The 22,755-nt window shown below is 39.1% G+C and overlaps 4 protein-coding genes across 5 annotated transcripts; 1 reads left to right on the forward strand and 3 right to left on the reverse strand.

Annotated features, from left to right (window-relative positions):
* Positions 1-1,890: 1,890 nt before the first annotated feature.
* Positions 1,891-3,623, reverse strand: LOC141842959 (3-ketoacyl-CoA synthase 2-like). The gene is made up of 2 exons (XM_074730961.1): positions 2,780-3,623; positions 1,891-2,706 (listed from the first exon to the last, which is right to left on the reverse strand). The coding sequence occupies exons 1-2, from the start codon at positions 3,455-3,457 to the stop codon at positions 1,921-1,923; spliced, it is 1,464 nt and encodes a 487-aa protein (XP_074587062.1). The 5' UTR covers positions 3,458-3,623; the 3' UTR covers positions 1,891-1,920.
* Positions 3,624-10,928: 7,305 nt separating this feature from the next.
* On the forward strand, positions 10,929-14,445 carry LOC141843174 (putative glucose-6-phosphate 1-epimerase). Of its 2 annotated transcripts, XM_074731213.1 has the most exons (10): positions 10,932-11,129; positions 11,207-11,320; positions 11,410-11,523; positions 11,796-11,847; positions 12,418-12,555; positions 13,009-13,107; positions 13,694-13,791; positions 13,872-13,979; positions 14,070-14,151; positions 14,220-14,445. In XM_074731213.1, the coding sequence occupies exons 1-10, from the start codon at positions 11,038-11,040 to the stop codon at positions 14,283-14,285; spliced, it is 963 nt and encodes a 320-aa protein (XP_074587314.1). In that variant the 5' UTR covers positions 10,932-11,037; the 3' UTR covers positions 14,286-14,445. The 2 variants fall into 2 exon arrangements, with proteins under 2 accessions (XP_074587315.1, XP_074587314.1); XM_074731214.1 differs by lacking the exon at positions 13,009-13,107 and having other exon boundaries at positions 10,929-11,129.
* A 472-nt stretch (positions 14,446-14,917) lies between these two features.
* On the reverse strand, positions 14,918-17,779 carry LOC141842625 (putative receptor-like protein kinase At2g42960). Its single transcript, XM_074730674.1, has 9 exons — positions 17,668-17,779; positions 17,459-17,564; positions 16,574-17,250; positions 16,409-16,513; positions 16,209-16,331; positions 15,956-16,126; positions 15,713-15,842; positions 15,417-15,626; positions 14,918-15,320 (listed from the first exon to the last, which is right to left on the reverse strand). Exons 3-9 carry the CDS (start codon positions 17,239-17,241, stop codon positions 15,189-15,191), a joined length of 1,539 nt encoding a protein of 512 aa, XP_074586775.1. The 5' UTR covers positions 17,242-17,250; positions 17,459-17,564; positions 17,668-17,779; the 3' UTR covers positions 14,918-15,188.
* A 2,121-nt stretch (positions 17,780-19,900) lies between these two features.
* Positions 19,901-22,741, reverse strand: LOC141843611 (glucosidase 2 subunit beta). Its single transcript, XM_074731660.1, has 5 exons — positions 22,549-22,741; positions 22,365-22,478; positions 20,526-20,621; positions 20,222-20,407; positions 19,901-20,149 (listed from the first exon to the last, which is right to left on the reverse strand). Exons 1-5 carry the CDS (start codon positions 22,670-22,672, stop codon positions 20,031-20,033), a joined length of 639 nt encoding a protein of 212 aa, XP_074587761.1. The 5' UTR covers positions 22,673-22,741; the 3' UTR covers positions 19,901-20,030.
* Between the last annotated feature and the right edge of the window lie 14 nt (positions 22,742-22,755).

Here is a 22,755-nt window from a genome sequence, read left to right on the forward strand (position 1 = left end):
AAGAGAGGCAGAGAGCACATAAACTTTTGTATTAACTTTATTAACACAACAACATTAATAAGGAAAGGAAATCCATTAAAAATTTTCAATATGAGACTATTCTCCATATACTTACTTATATAACATTAATTAACAATTAATGTTATTCTAGATCGACTTTGAATAATTAATTTTTCATTCATCGTTAATCGATTTTGAGCAAATTAATTATCTAGATCTATTTACGCGAAACATAGATTTCGATTTTGAAGTCAATTTCGACTTCCATCGATTGATAGCACTGCGATTTTTTTACAAAACTGTATTAATTTGTTAAGGCTCAATATCCAACATATATGACTGTCAGAAGAAAATTTCATGCAGTATCTGATATTGTCAGATTGTTTGGGGGCTAAGGGTGATAGCTGAGAACGTATACTGATATTGATGGGCCATTAGGAGATATGTTGTTAGAGGTTGTCAGAGATTAAAACTGAGTTTCTGGGATTTCCCAAGTTGACATGGGAAATCGATGGATCAATGCAAAATGCTCGGGATAATAAACTCCGAATGACTTTCCCAAACACTATACTGCAACCAAGAGGGATAGTATATATATAGCATCCGAATACTGTAGTTCCATTGGTACTACGTACTACTACATTAGCTCGATTACTATAACCTTCTGGATAATATAGTATTTTGAGTATTGTAGCATTTCAAAAATTACAACTTCATCAAATTGTGCATCATGGTGTACTTTAGCATTCTGAGAAATGTAATTTTGTTGGTACTATAACTTCTTGACTGTAGCATTTTGAGTCCAAGTGGAAAGTCATAGAACAAAGGAGCAAATTGACGAGTCAAGAATGTTCGGAAAAGGAGACTAACCTATTGAAAAGTAAAGTCAAGTGTTCAGAAGTAACTTTGGATAGCATGATCTACCTCTCCGAATCAAATCAAATTGAATTGAATTAAATAAAAAAACATACAGTAAAAAACAATAGAGACAGCTCGTAGCGGTGAGTATCGCTCGAATAGGAGGCTATGAAATTGTGGGTAGGCAACACGATTGCCTAATTAATTGACCACCCAATCGTAGCGACCATTTTAGTTTTGGTTAAAATTATTTAAATATGAAGCAAATTAATTAGCTAAAATTACTCCCTCATACATGATCTAAGTAATTTTAGTTAATTATTATATATTACAATATTTTTTAATCAAAATTATTCAAATAGTATTAAATTATTTTTGATTAAATTAAATCATTTTTTATCAAACACTAGTAATTGTAATTAATATTTAATTAATTTTGACTAATCTGAATATATATAGTTCGAGGTATAATTATTTAATAATTTTAAGCATATTAATTAGGATAATTTTGAATAAATTAAATTATTGGTTGTTGGTGTTCCATCATCGAGATTCACTGGTAGACGACAAATACAAATAACTAGAAGAACAGGATTCTGCCCCTCTAGGCTCTAGAATGTGGCATGTGGTAAAAGAATTCATAAAGTTCATCTTAGGCGTTTTTCAATGTCAATCACACTGCAATTTAAAAGGAGGTAAATAATAATGATCGAGCGATCTCTTTAAATAAGAAGAATTTTATATTTTTTCAAGAATTCGAATACCAAGGCAACTATACCCGTAGGAACAGCCCTGGAAGCTGAAGGAAGAGATGACATTGCAGTGGAAATTGGGATGCTATTGTAAATAATGGGCAGAACTGTAAACATCAACCAAATGACAATTTGGCCGGGAAAGCTTTCAGTCTGCGTTGAAGTGAAAGCCTTATATAAAAGCATTCACTGAAATTATCCATACATCTTGTCATTTAATTTACTTTCTTTTTTTTTCTCTCTCTTAAATCAATGAATCTGACCAGTATATATATATATATATATATATGAACTGATGAAGATGGAGTGTTCAATCCTTGACCACTTCCACCGCGGGCACATCGACGGGGAACCGATGGATCTCGTCCGTCCACGGGCTGCTCTCCTGGGCCGGGTCGATGGTCCTCAGCGCCCGCCACACCGCGCTGTTGCACTTGAACCCGGACCCGAACGCGATCTGCCATGTCCGGTCGCCCTTCCTCATCCTCCCCTTCGTCTCCGCGTACGCCAGCTCGTACCACAGCGAGCTGCTCGACGTGTTGCCGAACCGGTACAGCGTCATCCGCGACGGCTCCATGTGCCACCGGCTCAGCTCCAGGTTGCTCTCCAGCGTGTCCAGCACCGCCCGGCCCCCGGCGTGGATGCAGAAGTGCTCGAAGGCCATCTTGAAGTCCGGCAAGTACGGGCGCATCCGCCTCATCTTGAACACCTTGCGCAGCACCAGCGAGGCAAAGAAGATGAGCTGCTCCGACATGGGGAGCACCAGCGGGCCGAGCGTGGTGATGTTGGTCCGCAGCGCCTCCCCCGCCAGCACCATGAGGTCCTTCGATAGCGCCACGCCGACCTTACCGCATCCGTCCTCCTCCTGGAAGACGCATCCGTAGGAGCGCGATTCGGAGGCCTTGTTGGTGCGCACGGTGTGGATGAGCTGGTACTTGGCGCGGCGGCTGTCGGAACGGCGGTTGGTGAGCAGGATGGCGGCGCCGCCCGCTCGGAAGATGCAGTTGGACACCAGCATCGAGCGGTTGTTGCCCATGTACCAGTTCAGGGTGATGTTCTCCATGCTTACCACCAACGCGTAGCTATTCCGGTGCACCTGCGCGCCCACGCACGTCATCACTAATGAATTTGATCGAATTGCAACGAAATCACTATAGATAGTTACAAACTTGGAGCAATTGCTTGGCGAGATCTATGGAGATGAGTCCGGCGCTACAGCCCATTCCGCCGAGGTTGTAGCTGACGACGTTGCCTCTGAGCTTGTACCGATTAACAACCATGGCCGAGAGCGACGGCGTCGGATTGAACAGGCTGCAGTTGACCACCAGGATCCCAATCTCCCTCGACCTCACCCCCGTCTTCGCCAGGAGATCGTCGATGGCCCCGAACATGACCGTCTCGGCCTCCTTCCTCGCCTCCGCCATGCACGGCCTCGGCGGCGACGTCAACAGCGCCTCCGGGAAGTAGGTGTCCTGGCCCAGCCCCGACCGCTCAAGGATCTTCTTCTGGAACGCGAGGTTCTCCTCCGTGAAGACTCCCGCGCCCACCGACTGCTTCATGAACCGCTCGCGCGGGCACTGGCACGCGACGTCGGGCTTCACGCAGGCGAAGTCGAGGAGGTACACCGGCCGCGGCCGCTTCATGAAGTAGAGCGCCGTCGAGAGCGCGAGCAGGGTGGAGCAGAGCACAAGCAGCTGCGGATTGAGTCGGAGAATGGCGTCCCGCATCAACCGCAAATTGGAGGTGGAGAGGCGCGAGGAGACAGCAGGGAGGAGGGAGAGGAGGATGAGATAGTGGAAGTTAATGACCAAGTAGTGAAAGCCCAGCTTCAGCTTGAGATGCTTCATCTTCGCACTGTCTTCTGCGGTGGCTGCGATCGATCGATCAAATTAAATCTCGGTGGGGAACTGGTGTGGGAGATGAAGAAATCAAATAACAGAGGAATTGAAGGATGCGATCGAGTGAGAATTGGGAGAGACGAGGGAGCTAGGAATGGAGGAATTTAAGAGGAAGAGTGGGTTGAGGAGATGCAACCACCCCAGCCAACTTTTTATTGAGATGGAAGTACTTGGAAGGCAATTAAGGTTGCTAGCTAACTGGGGAAAGCAGACGTCGTCGCTTATCGCACTTCTCTTCGTATTTGCAAATTAAAAATCTGCATCAATTAATTAAGTCGACGTGCAGTTCTGATCCAACTATGCAGATGACATGAGAATCAATGCAGCAATATAATTCCTTCACGATGCTGCAGAGAAGGTGTTCCCCACCGAGTTATTTGTATAGTTTTAATTATATGATTAGATTATCAGATAATATAATTAAGTTTATAAAATATAAAATATTATTTAATTCAACTTATTTATTTGAAGGACATAAAATTAATATAATCAATTTAATTTTTATTATATTACCTTAATTTAATTTATTTTTAAAATAAATTAATAATATTAATGATGATAATAAATTAATAATATATAAAATAAACAAATATAATTTTTATAATTTAAAATAAATATATATTAATAAAATAATTATTTTAATAAAAAATTTATTAAATTAATAAATATAATTTGTTAATTTATGGTTAAATTAAAAAAATATAATTAATAATGTATAAAATAAATAAATATAGTTTATTTATAATTTTTAAAATTTTAAAAAAAATATATATATATATATTAATAAAATAAATCATTAGAATAATTATTTTAATAAAATAATTTATTAAATTAATAAATATAATTCATTAATTTATTAATGAATTAATAAATATAATTTGTTAAATTTATAATTATTTGAATTAAAAATTATTAGAGTAGTTAACTCAATTTAATTCAATTATATTTTACTGTATATTTTAATTAATTCAATTTTAAAATCAGAGAATAATCATGATTTTTTTTATTTTTAAAATTATAAAAAATTTAAGCGGCCAAGATAATTACATTACAGATTTATAATCCATTACTGATATGCTGATGAAGTGATGATACTATATTACTTGGGAATCATTGATAATCTTGAACAGATAATTAAATTTATCAATAATAATCACAAATCAAATATACTCCAAAAGTATTTGTCATTAACATATCTGAAAAATATTATTGTGCGTGATTAAATTTGAACAATAAATACTTGAATAATATGAAGCTTATGTTATACTTATTATTATTTTAAAGGGTATTTTAGAACATATAAACTAATATAATTAAGATTAGGAGTGAGTAAAAATTTAGTTAAATTGAACAAATCAATGGAATTTAAAATTTTGATTCGATTATTTTAAATTTTTTTTAAAAGAAATTGATTAATTCAGTTAATTCGATTCAATTTTTAAATTTTTTATTCGATCAGACTGAATTAATTAAAATAAAAAAACTAATTTATAAATTTTTACTTAAATTTATAAAATTTTAATTAATTGATTATTTTAATTAATTTGATAGAAAATCAAATTAACTAATATTTTATTAATTTAGTTTTTTAATTTTTATTTACAAATTTAATCGGTTCAATTAGTTAACAAAATTTAATTTAATTTTGATTAATTCAATTAAATTTAATTTGATTTTAATGGATTACTCACACTAGTCAAGATTAATTGCGAGTCCCCGGGGTAATAGTGCAACGGTAGGACATCTGGATTGTGATCCAGGGACCCGCGGTTCGATCCCCAGCTACGGCGTATTTGCAATAATTTTCTTCCAAACGGGGAACATAATCAAAGGATGCTGGACATTTGGATTGGCCGTCATATCCACTTCCCGATTTATCCTGGTGGTTAGTAGAAAACTTCCATTATCCCAAAAATTGAGTCTATGAGACTGACTGAGATTTATCAGTCTGGACAACCCAATAGCCAATTAGTTGCCAATTAATTATATCAGGGTCATGCATTTATTTGGTCAAATAAGACAGCCAGCCAAATTGATATATTTAATTCAACTTTTGGCTGTTGGCTTCTCGGCTCTAGCCAAACCAGTTCATGTAAATAACGAAGGCACAGTTGAACCGATAGGAGAATCGAATCAAACTTTATGATATTTAAACTTATTTAATAAAATACTTAATCAAATTGAATGGAATTTACAATAAATTAAACGGTTGAAATAGTTATTTAAATTTGACTTTTTCTTTTTTCTTTTATAAACTTGAGTTTAATTAAGTTTGATTTGAGATTCTATTATATATTAGTTATTTAATTTTTATTCCAAAGTTATTTGATTTTATATTTTTAAACTTATTTGACTTGTTCATTTATTTTAGAAGCTATTTATTTATTTATTATGTTAATAAAAAATTTAATTTATAAATAATTTATAATTATATTTATAAATATTAACGAATTGAATATAAAAATATATGCAAGCTTACTTTGTTTTTGAATGGAGTGAACGAATATAAATAAATTAGAATTAAATCAATCATTAAATTTTCAATTATTCTGTATTTTAGGTGTATGTCACGGATTTAAGTGCATTAATTCGCTATAAATATGAATAGCATTCGGATATTGATGCTCTCTGTTGTCATCCTGTATATTGTTTGCGACGACCACAGCCTCGGATTGTCCAAATAATTGAAATTCTATTGAGCGATTAAGCATTATAAATACACAGATATATAGAGTTGAGAGTTCTGATTATCTTTCTCGATTTACCTCCTCACAGATGATCGTGGGACCAACCGTGTAGGGCCGCTAAGGTGGCGGATCAACCTTTTTTGCAGAAGAGAGTTCTGATTCACCTTCCTCCATCCTGACCAATTACAACTTTTTGATTTACCTTTTACAGATAATCGTGAGACCGACCGTGTAGAATTGCTGGGATGACGAATTTCACCATTTACTAAAGAAAAAGAGAGTTTCGATTCGCCCCCGTAAATGTAATTTAGTATTGATAGATTCATAAGCCAGTTGCAAATAAGCTCTTGAATGAAAAGTTCACTAAAGCATTATAATTGATCACTTTCCAAATGGTTATAGGATCGATTGAGAGATATTTCTTCTTCTGCAAAAAAAAAAAAATAGAATCTGCCACTTTAGCAGTCCCACACGGTCGACCTCACGACCATCTGTAAGGAGGTAAATCGAGAAACTGCAGTTGGTCACGACGCAGGAGGATGTTGCTTGGCTTCACCAGAATTTGAACCTTTATTTGTCCTCTTCTACAACTCTAATGTGTCATAACCAACTCAGATATGCCTCGGGTGGCGAGAGATATTTCAATTCTATGTAAATAGAAGATGACACCTTCATTTTTATTGTAATTTGAAGAATAATTCAAAAAAATAACGGCGAGAGGCTTAATGTAAACAGCCAAAGTCAACGATAGATAAGTGATGAATTTGGGTAAATGGCTAACCTAATTTTGATAGGTTTGACCCAAATGAAATGGTATGAAGTGCAATAACAATGATAATAATACACGCGCTATCTTTCTAGGTGCAAGGGATGCAGAGAGAAGTTGGGGGTTGGTGGGAAATAACTCATAATTGCCTTCTGCTGCAAATAAATGCAGCAATATTCATTAATGAAAATTGACCGGGGTGGTTTAGCCCACGCATCATCATGGAGGTCAAATATATAAAGTAGACCCAATAATATTCTTGCATTAAATATGTTTGAACCATTTCTGTTGTCCTGTTCGTAGGTCACCTAATTGTAGAAGTAGACTTGCAGCTTGAGCTTGTGGAGATCTAATCTAAATGCTATGGCTCAAGAGAGCCTTTTGATCATCATCTGACGAGCCCATTTAAAGCCCGATTGTGGCCCAATTAGTGAAAAGATTCTCGAGGGAAAGAATATAGAATTTTTTTGCTGAGTTTTTTTTTGTATTTTACGAAATCATTAAAAAAAATCTGGAATAAGACATTTATTTTTGTTACCACCCTGAATCAAGCAGCTATCCGAAGAGGAGATTGTATGCAGAGATCAGGGCGCTGAGCGCGAAGATGAAGAAGGCCAAGAATGAAAAGACGATCGATCTCTTGGCTTTGCGCGTGAAGGCGTCGCTTTCGAACGTCGAAACCCATGCGGCATTCCGAGCGGCTGCCGCCGACGACGATGACATCAGGAGGTAAGTCAGTAATGGCATAATCAAAACCCTAAACTACCCTAGATTAATTAGTAAGATTGATTATGTTATGGCAGATAACCACGATGACGTCAGCAGGGGCTCGAGTCTGATCCAGGTCTGACCTGAACCTCGCCCATAGACCCGATAAGCCCTGTACAGGTCTTCATGGGTCTGGTAAGCCCTTGCCGAATCCCCATTCGACCACATCCCTTGCCGAATCCTCCTTCGGCCACGGGCCTCGCCGAATCCTCATTCGGCCGTAGCCTTCGCCGAATTCTCTTTCGGCCGTATCATAGCCGAATACCCATTCGGCCATGCTCCTAAGCCGAATTCCTCATTCGGCCGTATCACAGCCGGATACCCAGTCGGCCATGTTCATAAGCCGAATCCCCACTCGGCCACACCCATCGCCGAATCCCCATTCGGCTGTAGCAGAAGCCGAATCCTCATTCGACCCTAACCCTTTGCCGAATCCTCATTCGGCCCTAACCGTTTGCCGAACCCTCATTCGGCCCTAACCCTTTGCCGAACTGTCATTCGGCCGTAGCATTAGCCAAATACCCATTCGGCTCTATCCCTAAGCCGAGTCCCTCATTCGGCCACAGCCTCCGCCGAATCCTCATTCGGCCGCAGCCTCCATCGAATCCTCATTCGGCCATAGGCCTCCGCCGAATCCTCATTCGGCCCTAGCCCCCGCTGAATCCTCATTCGGCCATAGCCTCAGCCGAATCTTCATTCGGCCACAGCCTCCGCCGAATCTTCATTCGGCCCTAGCCTCAGCCGAATCCTCATTCGGCCCTAGCCTTGCCAGATCACTCCGCAACACTCTGGCCCACCTCATCATGACCTCTGACAAGCCCACGCCCCATTTAATTAATGCTATCTCTCTGATGCCTGTACGCAGACGATTAACAAGGTGATACGTTTACGGCGATGGGACAGGGAACTCGATGATTCCTGACATCTCATTAACCACGATGAGACACTCCTAAATGATGACGTGACACGTGCGCACGCTCATCCCTTCCTTTAAAAGACCACTCCGTCGGACAGGTAGGGGGGGCCGAACTCTCTCAACTTTTACACGTTCAAGGCCTTATTTCATTGTTCATCTTCTTCTTCCTCTCGCCATTGCTAACTTGAGCGTCGGAGTGGTCGCGCCGGGGCACCCCTGGCCATCCTACTGACGTTCCCTGTGTTTTCAGGTGTCGAAGAGCCAGCGGCGCACTGGACCCTCCTTCCTGCTTCGACACAGCTCCAGCGGAGGTCCTGAAGCCCCTGAAGCTCGCACCGCTCTCCTCCTCTTTTTCTGTTGTTTCAGCCCACGGCGAGCTAAGGTTCGGTGACGTGTCCAGGAGCAGTTCATTCGGCCCTAGCCTCAGCCGAATCCTCATTCGGCCCTAGCCTTGCCAGATCACTCCGCAACACTCTGGCCCACCTCATCATGACCTCTGACAAGCCCACGCCCCATTTAATTAATGCTATCTCTCTGATGCCTGTACGCAGACGATTAACAAGGTGATACGTTTACGGCGATGGGACAGAGAACTCGATGATTCCTGACATCTCATTAACCACGATGAGACACTCCTGAATGATGACGTGACACGTGCGCACGCTCATCCCTTCCTTTAAAAGACCACTCCGTCGGACAGGTAGGGGGGGCCGAACTCTCTCAACTTTTACACGCTCAAGCCTTTACTGTTCATCTTCTTCTTCCTCTCGCCATTGCTAACTTGAGCGTCGGAGTGGTCGCGCCGGGGCACCCCCTGGCCGTCCTACTGACATTTGCTGTGCCTGCAGGTCCTGTGGCCCTCGAGCTTCTTCTTCTCCTGCTCTTCTTCCCCATTGGTTCTACCTCACGGTGAGCTAGGTCCGATGACGTGTCTCGACGCACTTCTCAACCGGAACAGATTAGATTATTTTAATTTTTTAAATTTTAATTTAATATATTAAATTAAAAATTATTGGACTGCCCTGGACTGAAGCCCAGTGCAGTCCACCACTTGCTACACCAATGTAAGCCAGCATTTGCATGCATGTAAATTACCATTAGTTCATTTGTACATAAATTTTTTAAAGTAAATGTGAAGAGCCAAGCGAATATCAAATTTTAGACTGACTTGATAAGACCAGTCAATATGAACTCGGAGAAAATTATCCCATCAATGTGAGATAAGTTGTCGCCTTCGACTCAAGCTCAGCATAGGCTCAGTCCTAAACTTCACTTGGGCCTCCAAAACAATCTCATCCGGCTCCAAAGCCTCATTTCGATCGTCTTAATCTCAACCGTCTCTGTCCCAAGTTTCGTCTCGATCCCAAGTCTCTTGACCATTATATCTCAGTTGCCACCTTTCATCTTATGTAGAGAGTACCAAAGTTCTCCAAGCGTGTGGCGGCGCCTACAAAGAGGTTAGTGCCGTTACAAAATTATCAGATCTGATTTTCTCAATATTCTTGTATACATGTATGACGCCAAAAAGGTAAGAATAATCATACTGCCGCATTAAAAGACGATTACGAGGTTATGAATTTGATCTCCTCTCCGCGGTCCTCCGGCCGGCCCCTGCCACCGACTTCGACACAGCAGGGGCCGGCGGCAGCACTGGCGCCACCCTGTATGCCGCAGCGGGCGGAGGCTGTGGCGGTGGGATCGGAGACATGGTAAGGGAGCCGGCAGGTCGGCCATCCGCCGGAGAAGTACTCTTCTTCCTCGGAGAGTGCGGCGGACAGGAGGGGTGCTCTGGGTCAGGCACCTGCGAACTCATCGCTCCGACTCGATTATTTTGTTTGTCTTAGGCTTTTCCTTGCGTGCGTTTTCATTCTCCTCGAAATTAACTAACGCCGGAGAAAGATTTGCGTGTAAAAAGTCTTCAAATTTAGACAACTTCGGAGAGAAAAGATTGGATCGTGAAGTGAATTAGAAGCTGAAGTATCATCAGGCGACGTTGGAGACTTCAGAGCACTGCAAGCGATGCATTTAAATTGGTGCAATGGCTAGGGTAGATTAAAGGAGGAAGAAAGGAACAAAATCAAAGTACAACCTACGAGACAAGCAACGTTGCAATGTTGAATGTCGGAAAAAGCAGGTCTGGGTCTTTCCAGAACAGGACAATCTACTCCTCTGTGATTGTCCCATTTAACCATTCAATTGGCTCATTCATTTCGATTCTCATCCAATTGATTCAACTAGATTTAGTTGACCAAATCCCTTGACATATCTGATCCATCCAACGCAATGGGCAAGGAAAGGCGTCGTTTTGGTATGACGACCTGGGGGCATGGCGTAAACTTTGAGGCGCCCGGCCGCGATAAAGTCTACGAATCGGCAAGCGAACCTTCGAGCAATGGCGACGACGATGAGCGTGGCCACGGCCTCCTTTCCCCTGCGCAGAACCCTACCCTCGCCTGCCCGCAACAATCGCCGCCTCCCTTGCAGGTCTGAGAGCGCAGATCGAACTTCTAGCTGCCCCTTTCGTGTTTTTGACTTCTCTCTTTTTGATTCTTTTGGGACAGATCGATCAGAATTGTGCATGCTAGTGTAGATCAAACTGCTTCTGCGCAGGGGATCAAGATGGCGGAAGGGAACGGAGGGCTCCCCAAAGTTTCTTTGGTTTCTCCTCATGGCAGGTCAATTAATCTACCTCTTTCCTTAATCTACCTCTTTCCTCTGCAATTTTTTCCGTAGTGTTTGCTTATATTGCATTGTTAGCGTGCAGTGAGGCTGAGATTTATCTATTTGGAGCCTGTGTTACATCTTGGAAGGTTCCAAGTGGTAAGGACCTGCTCTTTGTTCGACCTGATGCTGTTTTTAACGGGCAGAAACCTATCAGGTACTAATAGTTCTTGTTCTTTCATATTGTTTTGTTTCATCTCTTCGCATTTTTTTACTTTTCCTCCTGAGGAAGCTGAGGATCAAACGTTCAGATATTAGCCTCTTTATTAATTATGGTACTTTTCTCTTGGTAAATTCTGGATTAAGCAAAATCTTGATCAGTGGAATTGATTTTTGCATTAAACTGGATTAAATGAGTATTCAACTCCATAAGCTTGCACAATTGTAGATCTGCTAGCTTGTTTTTAATCATGTCTCTACTTTGAACAGTGGAGGAATCCCACACTGTTTCCCTCAATTTGGACCTGGCCCTATACAACAGGTATATGTTCCCTCTTTCTGGTTGCATTTTCCTTTATTCCACGTCGCTTAATAATGACAATTTTTTGCATCTTCTCTTGGTTTTTCAATGATAGTATTTAGTTCTCATTTAGTATAATATGAGAAATTCTACATCAAATATAAATAGAGTTTGCCACAATGTATTAAGATGCTCTATTCATTCAATTACAATTTGGACCTATGACTATGAAATATTGATTTTTTTTTTGTATTTTGTTGTGTTTTTTTTATTACAATGTGAAATATGAAATATTTTTTAACTTGTAGAAGAAACCATCTATGTTAGTAGGAGATCTAGTTAACTAAAACTGATAACTAAACCTAACAAGCATGTTCTTAGATGATTTAGCCCAAATCCATATAGTGGCATCACTATGCGGTTTGACAATGTTATTCTTGTGACAAGAGAAACGTTTTTGTGAGTTATGTTATCAGCCGTATCAACATGGAAAATGTCATTTATACATGTGTGGGTTACTTTAATCAATATGATTAGTCAACTTACAGCTTAAAACATTATGTTATTGAATCTTGTCTTTTTATTTAACAGCACGGTTTTGCAAGAAACATGACTTGGTCAATCACCGACTCTGATGACATTGAAGGAGATCCTGTTATAACATTGGAACTGAAGGATGATCCTTACAGTCGTTCAATGTGGGATTTCAGCTTTCAAGCTTTGTATAAGGTTAGATTAATTGTCTTTGAAAATAATTTCATGTGCTAACCATGTGCTACTTCAATTATGTCAATGCATAAGAAATAATCTAGCAAATTGATTAACATGGAGCACTTGAAAGTTCATGTAGATGTTAGATGTTTAGATGGAGAAAAATCTATTATCCTATCAGTGAGCATGGGTGCTAGCCAAATTTCCAGTAAGGTTCTGTATTGAAGCCACCTCAGTGTTTCATTTATTGGAACTAGAATAACTCTTAGAAATTGTTAAATAGGTCCACCGTACTATATCATCTGGGTTAACTATTATCATCCTAATCAATAATCAAAGATGCCATCATCCTTCTCAGTTGGTGATTTGTGATTTTAGTTCAATTGACACAAAAGTGATATACTATAGTTTTGTTCGATGGTACTACATTGGATCTCCTATTTGTTATTGGTTAATGTAAATGCAATACAGGTCAGGTTGAACTCCAAAGGTCTCTCTACAGCGTTAACTATTACCAACATGGACACGAAGCCTTTTGCATTTACCACTGCATTGCACACTTATTTCAAAGTAAGATGAAATGTATCCTTCATGAATGAAACTCCATGCCTTTTTTTTTATCTCAATAACTCTGATGGTATCTTTGAGGCTCGTATTTTAGGCATAAATCAAAATGGTGCACTTTATTTTAAAAATCATCAAAAGGTCGCTCCTACTTTTATACATCATCACCAATAATATATCCATGCCATTTAATCATTTTACCAGTTTGAGGCAAAAAATAATCCTAATTCCAATAAAATTATTTGTGATTGTTGATTTTATTGTTGACGATTCACTGTTTCAATGAAACTGTTCATTTTTGTCAGCTGAGAATTTTAGATGTAAATTGTTAGATATCTTTGCTCAATTAATATTCTCTTGTAGCAGACCTAGAGTTATAAGAGAGATTAGAATGGTTTTACTTCAGATTAGTGAAAGAATAATTTCATTGAAATTGTTTAATTTTTAATAGATCAGGGCAAAGAAGAGTTGTTGGATATATCGAAGGTGATGAGACTGCTATGTCAGGAGCGCCCGATGATGATTTTGAAAATAAAAGGCACTCGTTTGACATTTGGAATTGTTGTATGCCTGACAATTAGTCATCTTACAGGCTTCTATATCAGGCGTATCAGTTAAAGGTTTAAAAGGTTGTAAGACTCTTAACAAGGACCCCGACCCTGCAAATCCTTTGGAGGGTAAAGAGGAGAGGTATGCATGTAAGAGTTGTAATTATGGAAGCAATACTCTAGTCGATTGTTTCAACTCTGATCAGGTTTATTTAATTCCAGGGAAGCAGTAACTTTTCCTGGATTTGTTGATTGCGTTTACCTCGACGCACCTGAACAGATACAACTTGACAATGGATTGGGTGATATAATAACTATACAAAACAGAAAGTATGTAATCCAATTGTAAACTTATTTCACCTACAGATATCTTTTGGCAAATGTGCTCATTGTTGTTGGTGATTATTGTTGCCCATGCAGTTGGACGGATGCCGTTCTATGGAATCCGCACTTGCAGATGGAATCCTGCTACAAAGATTTTGTTTGTGTCGAAAATGCCAAGGTAATTACAACATGGTTGTGATCTGGCAATGAAAATTTCAAGCAAACTGATGTTTCTCACTATCTCAGATTGGGAAAGTCCAACTGGAGCCTGAGCAGTCATGGATTGCGGAACAGCAAATTTTCGTCAGCTGAAGTTAATTTCTCGCAGAGATCGAGTATTTGTTCAGTTATTTTGTAAGTTAATTCCGCTAAAGATTCAAGTTATTCTTTCGGAAACTCAAATATAAGATGAGTTATTCTGTTAAAATGTCTGTATCTTTTGAAACATTCTGTTAAAATGTTTGTATCATAATCACATTGTTTTTTTTTAAAAACAATAATAGCCTTGCTATTGTTCTTAGTTATCAAACCATTTGATGAGTACGAGTACACGAGAGTAATTTTCCCTATAGTTTTAGTATTAGATAGACGGCTGAATAAATCTAGAATATAATTTTTACACGTTTAGAAGTTGACCTCTAAAATATTTGTCTTTATTTGAATTCGAATTAGAAGTTGATTTTTATTCTAGAAAAAAATCCAACTAATGGCTGTCAGATTTACAGTTCAAGTTTCACACAATCTACAAGTGCAATAATACACGATTAAATGGACACCTCCCTTTGAAGGGAAAAATAGCAAAACTTCCATTTTTACTATTATATATTGATCTATTCAATGAAATCTATAAAGATCAAATGAGAATTTATTATTATAAATCTATCATCCGAGTACCAACTCGATTATGTTGAACACAACATATGAAAGAGAGAGAGAACACCCAAGGAAACTTGCATCAGTGAACCATAGATAATCTCACTTTAAGTCTTGCCCATAATTTAACCTCATCAGACCGTTTGAAACAAGCCTTCTAGGAAAGTTTAAGACTTGGAACATGACATACTCGAACAAATCGCGAAGACAAATATACGGTCCGACAAAATTTCCAAATTGTAGTAGATAACTGTACAAGAAATTTAAGGTGGCTAGCTAGCCGATGAAGTGTTGGAAGAAAATGCAGATAACTGTTTTTTGATATGCATATGTCGATCATCCTTACACTTGAAATCTTTTGGATGTTTGGTATTCTTGCAATCCCATTCGACTTTCGACATCACTAGAGCTATTGCTTTCTTTCATTACTTCCATATCTGTACTCCCTGACCTTGACCTTCGGCTTCTACGATCCTTTACAAGCAATAAGAGTTTGCCATTCTTAGCCAATTGAAGCTAGAATATCATCAAGCACTTGAATTGTATGAAAATAAGGATGAAGAGGACAACCTCATGTTGAGCGAATTCATCTGCTTCGAGCATTCGAACAACTTGCCCCATCTTGGGTCTTTTGACAGAATCAGAATCGATGCATTTCAGTGCGACTAAGAGTGTGCGTTTGAGGGCCCGAACGGATGGTTTCATCTCAAGCTTTTGATCCACTACCTCATCTGCCCTTCGGCTCCCAACCATCATCTTAAGCCACTCCACCAAGTTCACCTGGCAACATGAGGAAGTAAGCAAACATTAGTTCGAGCTCATTACTACAATGGCAGCAATTGAATGTTTAAATCAGACAGGCAAACCTCATTGGAGGGCCTTCCATAATCCACAGGATCCCTGCCAGTAACAGTCTCCAGCAATAGAACTCCAAAGCTATACACATCACTTCTCTCATTTAGAAGACCAGTGTTGGCATATTCAGGAGCCACATATCTGGAATTCACATGTGAACAAACATGTTCATCAATGCCATTAATGAAAACATTGATATTAACAGATGGATGGAAGTATTCAGAAAAGCATAAACTGGATAGTATAGTACACACCCAAATGTTCCCATTACTCTTGTTGCAACGAAGCTTTTGTCCGAGCCCAACAGCTTGGCCAATCCAAAATCAGATATCTTTCCGTTGTAATCTTCATCGATCAAGATGTTACTCGATTTGATATCTCGGTGCACTACTTTTGGTTCAATTGCTTCATGCAAGTAAGCAAGCCTGAAAGCAGTTCAGCTAGGCAACTCAAACTGAATTGTATAGAAGACTGAAGAGGAGACATGTTTAGGAGGATTGAGCTTACGCCTTTGCTGTGCCAAGGATGACCTTCATGCGCTTCTCCCAACTAAGGATGTCTCTTTGATGCATAGCTCCATGTAGCCACTGCTCCAAGTTTCCATTGTTGACGTACTCGTACACGAGCATCCTGTTACATCGATCGATCGATCGATCTACGTAATCATCTCAATGGAAGTAATTAAATGAACAGCTCAAAGTTTTCACCTGTGAATTCCTTCAATGCAATACCCCAAAAGCCTAACTAGATTCTTATGCCGCACATGACCAATGGCTTCCACCTCTACTCTGAATTCCTTCTCTGCCTGTCCTCTGCATAACTCAATGAGTTGAGTAACAAGAACCTGAATGAAAGGTTGATCGAGAACTTACAGATTGTTCAGAAGCTTCTTTACTGCAACCTCAGTACCATTTATCAAACGCCCGCGATAGACAACTCCATATCCACCCTCCCCGAGGACATTGTCATTGGAGAAACGACTTGTTGCGAGCTCAAGATCCCTCAAGGTAAACCAATGGCCCCAACCGAGATGCGAGGATTCTGGCAGTCCAACTAAAGGAGACACAAGTGGAAATGCTGCTGCATATGCTTTCCTAGTAGATCCAGAGCTACCTTCATCACCAGAACAAGAACTCCCAGCTCTATCATTGTGGCGAGCTGAGCTGCACGGGCCAACGTTTTCAGCATCACATGACTTGCCAATGGTCAGTTGTGCTGCAACTGTCTTCACTGGATCCCTGTCACTGAGTTTGTCATGGCTGGGGACGAGAGGTCCTTCATTTTCCTGAAGAGGTTGATCCGAGCATTGATCGCCGACTATGTCCACAGGGATTTCCTTCGACACGGTTGGAATTTGCGATACTGGCATGCTCTCAAAAGTCTTCCTCGTCTTCCTCTTGGATGTGATCCATATGGATAAAATGGCCAGAATAAACACAATTAGAACACCCATGCAGATGCCAATCACAACCCAAAGTCTCAGACCAAGAATGGCCGTCTTTTCTGATAAGTCAGCATTTAACGAACTATCAGATGACATCTTTTTTTTCTGCAATTCAACTAGCGAAGAATTAGTTTTAGCTAGAACACTAGTCATACTTCTGATCGGACAGATCAAAAATGAAGGAAATGGGTAAGCTTTTCTGCATCGAAACTGAGAAGAGAGGACTTTTGCAATACAAAGTAACGTCAACTCACTGAAGATTCAAACAAGCAATCTCGCGAAGAAGGTAATAAAACATAAAACGAAAAATTACCACTTTTCGTGGCTTGATCTTTCGGTCTTCCAACCAAGTGGCAAAAGGCTTCTTCAAGTCACAGAGATTTGATACATGTGGCTTCGAAATCAAATGTGGCCATCGCCTAAGACAAGCCAAAGGAAGTTAAAGAAGCAGAAGGACAAAAATAGCTCCTTTCACTGTTTGATAGATTGGGCAGAGGAGGAAGGATAGTTTTATGAAGTAACCTTGGAAATAATAATCCTTCCCTGTAAAGGAGGTGGCAGAGAATAACACAACATTCGATGTCTTGGGCTAAGCAAAGCCTGGATTTGAGAGCCAAAGGTGGTGGAGGCCGGAGGGGAGGGGAGGGGAGGGGAAGAGGGAGGAGAGATCAGGAGAAAGATCAAGCAAGAAAGAGTTTAAGGTACAGTTTGGCATTTAAAGCAGGACTAGGAAGGACTAGGAAACGGAAGCATTAAAAAAAAGTTCGCATGTGAGCAGAAAAACAAATAAATTAAGAGATATAGATTGGTAGATAGAAAACTGATGAGCTAGATAAAATGGAATGATTGATCAGGTCAACTTCAAAGTTTGCCAAAACTCCAAATCCAGTTTGCTGGCTTGCCAATTTAATTGCCAACTTAACATTTTGTTCTCTTATCTTGTTTGTGGTACCAAAAAGACTAACAAATTTTGGAATTGTCTAAGCTCTGCTACAACCTTCCCTTCAATTTTTCTTAGTAGGTTTTAGTATCAAGCAGAATGGATTTATTTTCTAAATTAATTGTTTTTCAACAAAGTGATTGACTAAGAAAAGTTTATACAACTTCCACGGATTAATTCAGCATCTGAAAACTGGAAAGAACTTTACAGAAGGAAGAAGTTCATTAATCACAAACAGTGATGATTATAGATTTATATCAATGAAGAGTTGCTCCCGAATCTGCTCCAAGAGCAAGGATTTCAGTTAAACTATACGATCAGTAAGCGTCCGACAGAGGGTTCTTTAGTCTGAGTGCCTGCAATCTCTGTGGCTAAATAAGCAGCTAGCTCAAATCAGAATCTGTTCTCCACATGTTCTAAGGCATCCAGATAAACTATTACTCTGTCCTTCAAATGTATATTAAAGGCTTGTGTTTAGATGCTCTCTCCCTGTTCGTCTCTTCAACCTCACAAAAAGTTGGATTGATGCTTTGCAGGAGACCTGAGCAAAATGGCAGCCGTTTCTTTTTCTTTATTGTTAACTGATCAAATCATCTACTGTGTGAGGAGTTACTTTTGCATGGTAGGTAAGGCATGTGCAGTGGAGTGTTGAGTCGCGGAAGGCTTACCTGCTGCTGTACAAAAAATGATAAAACAAAGCTAGGATTCTTTCTTCTGACAGCTAATGAGACAACTTGTTGTTGCACCAAAGGCATTGAGGAGGCCACCACGAGGGATGATGAGTTCATCTTTGATTTAGTCATTTCATAGGATAGATAATAGTAGCGATTCCGTTAGTTAATAAATAAAGTTTCTTGTCACAATAAATTCTTTTTATCATAAATTTATCATAATAAATCTGGATCGTTCGATTTTAAAATTAAGATTAAATCCAGATCGTAGATTGAATGAGTGATTGTGATGACTTGAATTTAATCTTTTATTTTAAAATCTAACGGTCTAGATTTATTGTGACAAATTTGTGACAAGAATTTGTTGTGACAAAAATCCCAACTGTTAGTTAATTACATGAACATTAATTACAACATGGAATTCATGCATCAGTAATTAATATCTCTTTTAACTCATTTCGAGACCTTTTACCTCATTTCACTTGTATACTGTTTTATTTACTGGACACGGTGTATTGAATTGCCTATTGATCGGATCGCGTAATTTTATATCTGTTAGTTGTAGGTTACTAAAAATATTTTATTATTATAAATGTTATTTTATATCTGTTAGCTATGTAATATTATTCATATTTTATTCCTTAATCAATTTTATTTCTTGAACCAACTGTTACAGAGGACGGAATCATTTAATAATCTTCTATTAATATACACCCATTCATTTCTAATTCATATTAGATCTACCTCCAACATGTTCTAGTTCATCCATCCTCTAGTCCCTGAGACCATGGTGCGACGGTAGAACATTTAAGTTGTCACCCAAACATTCACAGTTCAATCCTCAACTACGACATATTTATAAAAATTTTTCTTCAAATGGAGATCGCAATCAAAGGATACTAAACATCTAGATTAATCGCTGCGTGCGCGCTTCCCAATTTACCCTGATAGTAAGTGAAAATTTTCCATGAGACCGGACCGATCACCTTTAAAGATTGAGTCAATACGACTAACTAGGATTATCAATTTTTTTTAGTTCATCCATCCTCCAGATTTATGCTGCACGGTCGAAATGCCATGCAGCTGAACCGTCCAACGGTCCGAGCTTCGTTTACGTACATCTTATCAAACCAAATTCTCACAATAGATCAAAAAATAAATTAATTTACATTATATTCTTATCCACGAGAAAGTTGCAATTATCATGTGGGTGTCGTACAAGCGTTGTAAAAAAGCTTGATCGCCAGTGAAATTTAGAGAGCAGTATCTAATATCTACCTGCTCAAGAAATATCTTCTTCTTCGAATCCGATTGTGTCGATAGTGGTGGCAGCAAAAAGCAACCATAACGATTGCACAGACGATCATCTGCATGGCAATGACGACCCTCAATCCTGCATGAATAGTAGACATTAGAAGCTCATCTCAGCACCACCTACAATGCTACATGAACTATGTATTTGCACCTCGTATGTTCTTAATGAGATTCTCGAGATCAATCTTAGTATTCCTACTTTGTGTATTAAGATCGTCGAAACTGTCGGACTCTGTATTGACAGTGACAGTATTATTTTCAGAAGCATTCTGATCTTTGTGACATGTGTTTGGGCATTCGGCTCCACTCTCGTATTCATCACTACCATCACAACAATCTACAAATATGAATGATGAAGAAACAGTTATAGTAGTTTAAATTATCATCTAATCAGGAGTGCATTGGAGTCTTCAGCGAAAAGAACACAGGAGGATGCATATCTTAAGCATGCGTACCGCAGATATGATCATTCACTCGAGAAGAGAACAAGAACCGAGCTGTGTCTCCCATGTTTCTGCAGTAAAATTTACTTTCTGGGCAAGCAGAAGTCCCTGTAGCACGCAAACAAGTAGAAATAAGTGGCTCAGGAAAAAATATTATGAGAACAATGAATAGCAGGAATCTGGACTAGTAAATAAGATACTGCCATCTAATCCACATAACACACTTAGGTTTTAGATCAAATGACAAGAATGATGAACTTTGCATGCAGAACTCTAGGTTTGAATCATCTGTAGTTGTTATGTTCAGCATGACCCTCCCATCCTGGTCCAGTTCAAATTCCACCTGTTCACGCATGACCATCCTGCCTAAGCTTTTAAATGAATATGCATCTATATCTGTGGATAACTGATTAGTTCAATAATATAGTTTCTTTTTTCTAATATTAATCAAATTAATTGATGAAGTACTAGATATGAAAATCAAACATGTTTATTTCTGGACACACTTTATAAAGCAATGATGAGGTTCGACACCAAGCAACTTCAACTTAACCAGAAATTCACAAGCAAAAAGAATGAAACATCATGATTGATGCTATTAGATGTAAATTGCTATTTGATGTAAATTGTTTAATTCAAATTATCACAAACCACTCAAATGATGATAGTGAATGCCCATTAAAGCAGGACAGTGATCCATCTTTGAAAAACCAAGCTATATTAAGCTATGCAAAAGTTACATATCAAAGCATAAAGATCCAAGTTCAAAGTGCTAACCAGCAGTGAAGTTCAATTACCAGTCCCAAAAAATCTAAGATCTACCAATTATAGAACTTCAATATTAGTTAGCATCTTGCAGAAGACATAATTATCATAAGAAGAATTTCATACAACACTAGATTTACATAAAACAAGACTTAGTTCAACCAAAGGCAAATAAACAAGACAGGGTTCAACAACTCAGATATACATAAAACAGAATTTACTGAGCTTCTCTCAAAGCTTTAAGCAGAATTCACTTTGGTGGAAAAAGATGGGGATGGAGTTAAAAAAGCACAAGAAGAAATAGCTGATGAAATTTTCCTTAAGTAAAGAGAAAGGAAAAGAAATGAAGTGCATTATCTTATTTCCACTTTATTCTGTTTTTCTAATTTACTCGGATGGAGTTAAAAGCACAAAACAATATTAGTTACTTATTTGAACACATTAAATGCTTAAAGTTCATATTCCTTCATTTCCACTAGATTTTTTAGCAGAAATACTTGGATGGAATTAAAAATTTTCATCTTCTCTACTTACAAATAGAGCAATTGAATGACATTAATTTTTTCCTCTTCTCTACTTCCAAGTAAACAAGAGAAATTAATAATTTTATTTCTTTTCCTTTATATTCCCTACTACTTCCATTCAAGCAAACACAACATTAAGGAAGAAAAGCAATGAATTGAAAACAACCAACTATTTTCTTAGATTGGAAACCGCCCAAATAAGGTTAGAAATGGGGGAAAAACTCAAGCTATAGAAAACTAGATTTTCCTCTTTTCCTAAAAGGTTATATTGTATGCTTAACTCCTTATAAACCTTCTTGCCCATGCAAACAAATGGCAAACCATTCTTCTTCCTTGACATCCAATTCTCAGTATCTTTGGCAATACTGTGCCTCATACATTCTTAATATCTTTCATTCTTCCTTGTATCTTTTATCCATCTTACTCTCTACCATTCCAAGTAAATAGCGAGAATAATCATCAAAAACGTCAGTAATATAGTCGCGTAGTTGTTTAGGCAAGGGGGAAAAGGGGCATGAGTGAAGCAAAAGCCAAAGAAAAAAGGAGGGAGGAAGAAGCGAACCGGGTTCATCAGTTCCATCAGGGCAATCACAGAAGCCATCGTTTAGCCGATCTTTAGCGAAAGTTGCGGAGCCGTCTCTGCAAGCTATCACCGGCCCCATGAAGTACTTCTCATCTGCAAGAACGATTAGCTGAAGGATAAGAGTATAACGAAACAGTGGCGATGCAGGGGCAGAATCGATGACCTCGAGGAGAGACGCCACGAAGGGGAGAAGCAGAGAGAGGCGACGCGAGGGCGAGGGCGAGGAAGCAGAGGACGCCTCCGTAGTCGGCGCTCGTCGACGCAAACCCTCTGGGAGAGATCGGCATTAGGAGGAGAGGGAAAGCATGGGCGCATCGAAGGGAAGCACGACTTCCGGACTTCAGACTCGCAAGTCCTCTCCTCCGTCTCG

The sequence above is a fragment of the Curcuma longa genome, chromosome 12 (genome assembly GCF_044706935.1).
Source record: "Curcuma longa cultivar G26 ecotype Majalengka, Jawa Barat chromosome 12, ITB_CL_G26_1.1, whole genome shotgun sequence".
Taxonomy (NCBI): domain Eukaryota; kingdom Viridiplantae; phylum Streptophyta; class Magnoliopsida; order Zingiberales; family Zingiberaceae; genus Curcuma; species Curcuma longa.